Genomic DNA, 5254 nt, shown 5'->3' with positions numbered 1-5254 from the left:
GTGGCCACAGCCCAAGCCTGGGGAGGGACCTGGACCCCACCCTACACCCCCTCAGCCCAGAAAGCTGAGGACCAGGGCTGTCCCCTACCCCCAACACTCCCTCCACCCTGGCCCCACCCCCCCAGCTCCTGGCTCAGACCTCACCTTCTGACCATGGTCTCTGTCCCCACAGCAAACTGTGCCCGGTGGTGCCCTGAAAACTCCACATGTATCAGTGCCACCGCCTGTCGCTGTGACCCGGGATTCAGTTCTCCATCTGGGGACATCACCAGCCCTGCAGAGGCCTGTGACGGTACAGAGGCTTGGGATGGGGGTGAAGAGTGCACCAGAGACTGTGGGACATCACCCCCACACCAGAGGGGGACGTGGGTGGTGGGGCACGTCAGCCCTTGACCTCAGGGACTGTCATCGAGAGCAAAGAGAAAGGAAAAGAGATTGAGTTGGAGAGATGAGAAGTGAATAAACAGGGCTTTCTGGAGGGAGGGGGATAGATACACAGCTTCCCACCTATCCCCCACTTTAGATACTACCCACTATGTCCAAATCTGCCAGCCAGAAAGCTCAGATGAACAGAGCCAATAGGTAACCTTCAGGAATGGCTTGCTCAAGCCACAGCCCAGCTGCAACAGCTCAGCCTGAGTCTTATTCCCTGTGCTGGGGAGTCAGCTGGGGGAGGTCTCTGCCCTGAGGAAACTCACGTCTACAGGAGGGGACTTCTTGCCCTGTTATGTCCAGACATCAACGAGTGTGCCCCACCTGTGAGGGTGTCCTGTGGAAAATTTGCCGACTGCCAGAACGTGGAGGGGAGTTACTACTGCACATGCAGCCCAGGATACATGCTTCCTACTGGGGGAAAAGCATTCCGAAACGAGAGTGAGAACATGTGTCAAGGTAAGAACCCCCACCGTCCTCCGTCCCCCCTCCTCCAGAGCTGTTCTGCAGCCTCCAGGGGCAGGGCCCTGGCTACAGATGAGGTTCTCGCATCTGAGATGGGACAGGTGTGCTGTGGGCCTGTCCCACCACCACCAGGACAGAGAGCAGGTGGTGTGAGAGCCACAGACACAGACCCTGGGACCAGGTGCCTGGGTCCAAATCCTTCCTCTGCTGCCTGCTAGCTGGCTGTGTGACATTGGCCAGGACACTTACTCAGAAGGCATGTTCATGTTTGAGATATGATAACATTACTGTCATTTTCTGTTATAAAAAAGGCGGGGGGGGGGCAGTGAGGAAAGGAGAAAGTCCCCATCTACAAAAACTAGAGCAGTTTTGCCTTTTGTTACCAGGTTACTTTGCTTCTCTGTGCCTCAGTTTACCCATCTGTTAGAGGGAGGTGACAAGGGTAGCATGACTGGGAAGTTAATGAGATCACAAGGGGGCTTAACAGCACCTGGCTCACAGAAAGTGTTTATCTGTGATGGCTGATAAAGCCATCTCCAGGGTGGTCTTGCAGGAGGCCCCATTTCAGGCTCAGGAGCTGGCACCCCTCGCATAACCAGGCTGTGCCCATTTTCCAGGGGAGCCAGCTGGGTAGGGCAGGGCCTCAGGCATCTGCAGGGCAGGTGGGAGTCAGCAGGGGGCGCACGCGAGAGCCACGACTCACCAGAGAGGGAGTCAGAGCGGAGCCTAGAGAGCTTGGAGGGGAACTGAGCAAAGGTGGGGGGTGAGCCAGGCCGAGAGTCCCTCAGACCCTTCCTATGCAGAGAAAAAAAAGCACCTGGCTGGAGTTCCAGCCTCTCCCCTCCCGGCCAATGAGCAGGAAGTGGGCGGAGCCTACCCTGTGGGAGGGAGGAGTGGGCAGGGCAGAGTGTGCCTGCTAGAGACAGGAACACAGCTCTGCTGGTCCACACAGCGACCCCTGTTGGTGGACGCTGCCCCACATGGGTGGCTAGGCCCGAGGACAGAACCTTTGTGAATTAGGCAACAGCCTCTCTTGTCCAGGTCGACACAGTCGTGTTTGCGGAATAGGGGTGGGCTGGTTTTCAGCCTCCACTCGTCCCCTCTGCGGACCGACCGTCGTGTACAGCGAACAACCTGAGCAACTGCGCAGGAAGGTCATGGATCCCCCTCCACGGCCTGGGCTGGTGGAACCCCGCACCCGCTGCCCCGATCCCCCCACGTGCAGGGGAAGGGGATGGTCATTGTCGCCGTGGTAGATACAGGCTAGAGCTGAGAGAGGGGCTCAGGCAGAGATTGGATGAAGGGTTGAAAAGGGGTGATGTCGGAGAGGGGTTCCCTTGGGCCTCCAGTCGGGTGACAGGGAGTTCAGAGGCGAGCCTGTGGCCTGAAGACCCAGCTTAGTGAGGGGCTCAGTGGGCTCTGTCTACATCCTTCCAGGACCTCACCCCTCAGCACTCCATTCTCGGCCACACCTGATGGCATGTCCACCATGTCACAGCCCGTGGGGCCTATGACAGGCATAGGTACCTCTGTTTCCTCAGTCCTTCTCCCCTGCCCAGTGACATCTTATTTGGACAAAACAAAAGGGATAGTATTCGAAATACTTAAAGCCTCTCCTTATGGTATGTTCTAGCACAATATCCATCCTCTTCACCTTCTTCCTGACTTCTCCAGGAGGACCTGGACTGCCACACCCATCTGTCCACATGCATCACCTTCTGGGTCTCCAGTGCTCAGTTGTGCCCAGGACCCTCTCTGACCCTCTGGGCCACAGTGACCCAGGGGCTTGTCTGCATGGGAGGTGGGAGATTCAAGGGTAGGTCCACCATCCCCTGGCCAATGACCTCCACCAGGAGAAGGCACTGCTGACCCCGATTCCCTTTCATGCTCAGCCTGCATCCCATTTCCCTGGCCAAGTCTCTGCCCAGGCTTTCCCAAATAATTTTGGGTCACAAGCCTGAGGGACAGGTCTAAAGGTTACTGGAGGTGGGAACTGTGTAAAACTGACCCCCACCCCCACCTGGAGAGCTGGGTGACCCCAGGCTCTGTCTGGATCAGACAGCAGAGAGGACGTCTTCAGTACCATTTAGTGGGCACAGTCTTTCCCAAGGAGGTCAACCCAGATGTGTGGGGGCCGGACCATTCTGGACTGAGCCCCACTGGTGGGAGGCGAGGGTGAGATGTGACTGTCCACTTAGACCTGGATTCTCACCCACTCATCTCCTGCCAAGTCCACAGGGTGCCTTTGTGGGAGTCAGAAAATGTGCCTTCTCAGCCCCAGTGCTGCCCACCCTGGCCTGGCCCCCTTGTGCAAGGCACAGCCTGCCCACATCATCCTGGCTCAGGTGCAAGCCTCGGTCCGTCTTCTGGGAGCTGGAGTCTCAGAGCTGGTGTAGATGAGAGAGTGCTGACCTGCTAGGGTGGCTGGGACTGCGAGGAGAACTCGGCCAGAGAGCAGCTGCCCCAAGGAATCAGGCCAGAGGTGCCTGGAGCGAGAGGTCACCACAGAGAGCCCAGAGGAGGCCTGCTGGGGGAAGCAGTATTTCCCAGGTTCCGTTCCCAGGAAGCCCACCCTGGCCTTGCTCCACTTCCTCAGGCCCAGACACAGAAGGCCAGGATGCCCCCACCCCAGCTGGGGGCTGCCCAGGGGGACAAAGGGGCCGGATCTGGCAGATGGGGAAAACTCAGCCATTTTGGCCACATCTGGACAGCCGAACATCTGGGCCACCATCCTTGCCCATAGACACCTCCGTGTGAATTAGACAAGGCCACTTGCTGGGGAGGAGACAGCCTTATAGATGTTTCTGCACCAGGAAATGTGCCGTCCCCAGCCCCGAAGGCTGCCCAGGGCTGCAGGTCCACCACCCTCTCCTTCCTCTTGCAGACGTGGACGAGTGTCAGCAGAACCAGAAACTCTGTAAAAGCCGAGGCACCTGCATCAACACACACGGCAGCTATACCTGCCAGTGCCCCCTCGGCTTTGAGTTCAAACCGGACGACGTGAAGGTGTGCGCAGGTAGAGCCCCCAGAAGACGCGTGTGAGGCTGGACTGGGTATGGATGGAGGCAGGTCACACAGCCCAAGGAGGCAGGAGAAGATCTGCAGATTTCTACAACGCCAAGGATCTGCTAGAGCCCTGCCCACAGTCTCACCCCACTGGGGTTCCTCTGCAGAGTTCCCTGCCTGTGGTAGTTAAAGATGTGTGTCGACTTGGCTGGGCCATGGTTTTGAGTGGCTGGGCAGCTGGATATAGTTATTCTCCATGATGAGATTGTAATCACCTGCATGGTGGAAACTGCTGTGAGCAGCTAAGTAGTTGCCTTTGGGGTACAGCGTGCTTCCAGTGTATAAGGAGACTTTGCCAATGCTCTCTGGCTTTTTGGCATGTCTGGATCCTGCCGATCTTAGGATTGTTCCTGGACGTGAACCAATGGTCTGACATGTTGCCTGTTGATCTTGGGACTGTGTCATTCTATTTGCCGACCTTGGGTTCATCAGCCTCAGCGTGAGTTAGGAGACGCCTCCAGCTCCAGTGGGCCTGGAACAAGAGGCAGAATTGAAGGCCAAGGTCAAGGGCCCCTCACCCAGCCCCTACAGCCAGCAGTCTAAATCTGGACTTCTAGCCTCATTGGGTTTCCGAGGTGGTTTCTCTACGGAAGTGGATTGCCCAGTCGTCCTTCCGAGGAGTGGCTGGTGGGTTTGAACCTCCAGCCGTCTGGTTAGCAGTCAAATGCCTTAGGCACTACGCCACCAGAGCTCCCTTCTAAACTGTAAGAGAACAAATTCCTGTTTGTTAACGCATCCATTTGTGGCATGTCTGCTATAGCAACACCAGAGAACGGACACTACTCCTGAGAGCAACCCCAGACCTTTCTCATATGCCTCATGCCAGCAGAGAAGGTGCCAGTTCCCTTCAGAGAAGGGGAACCTTGGCCAGGGCAGGGGAGGCAACAGGAGGGAGTCCTTAGTTAGGAGTCCAGCTCCCATGACTCCGCTTTCCCTCCTGGCTTCCGTTTCACTGCCCATAAACTGGGGAGCATGGTCCCTGCTTTGCAGGCATCTTAAGGGGAGAACACCAGAAGGTGCTTTGGGATTGACTTTGAAGGTCACCAGATGGCAGCACTTTCAGACTTTTAAGAAAATGGGAAACTGGCTGTGGTGAGGTAAGGGAAGGACTGAGCCAAGCTGGGCAGGGCCTGACCTTCTGGCTTTGTCCTCAGATGTGAATGAATGTTCTTCGGGGCAAAACCCATGCCATAACACCACCCACTGCCTCAACAACGTGGGTGGCTACGAATGCCGCTGCAGACAGGGCTGGAAGCCAATGCCCGGGTCACCCAATGGCCCAAACACCACC

General features: G+C 57.0%; 1 protein-coding gene across 1 annotated transcript in view; it reads left to right on the top strand.

Moving 5' to 3' along the window:
* Nucleotides 1-5254, top strand: part of ADGRE5 (adhesion G protein-coupled receptor E5) — a 17374-nt gene that overhangs the window by 3132 nt on the left and 8988 nt on the right. Inside the window, exons 2-5 of the mRNA XM_042782757.1 lie at nt 173-292; nt 736-891; nt 3782-3913; nt 5118-5246. Of these exons, the coding sequence (XP_042638691.1) occupies nt 173-292; nt 736-891; nt 3782-3913; nt 5118-5246 (537 nt within the window). The remainder of the gene's footprint in view (nt 1-172; nt 293-735; nt 892-3781; nt 3914-5117; nt 5247-5254) is intronic.

This window comes from Orycteropus afer, unplaced genomic scaffold (genome assembly GCF_000298275.1).
Source record: "Orycteropus afer afer isolate SDZICR_OR568_19922 unplaced genomic scaffold, OryAfe1.0 scaffold00460, whole genome shotgun sequence".
Taxonomy (NCBI): Eukaryota; Metazoa; Chordata; class Mammalia; order Tubulidentata; family Orycteropodidae; genus Orycteropus; species Orycteropus afer.
This window is presented reverse-complemented; position numbering and strand designations above follow the sequence as displayed.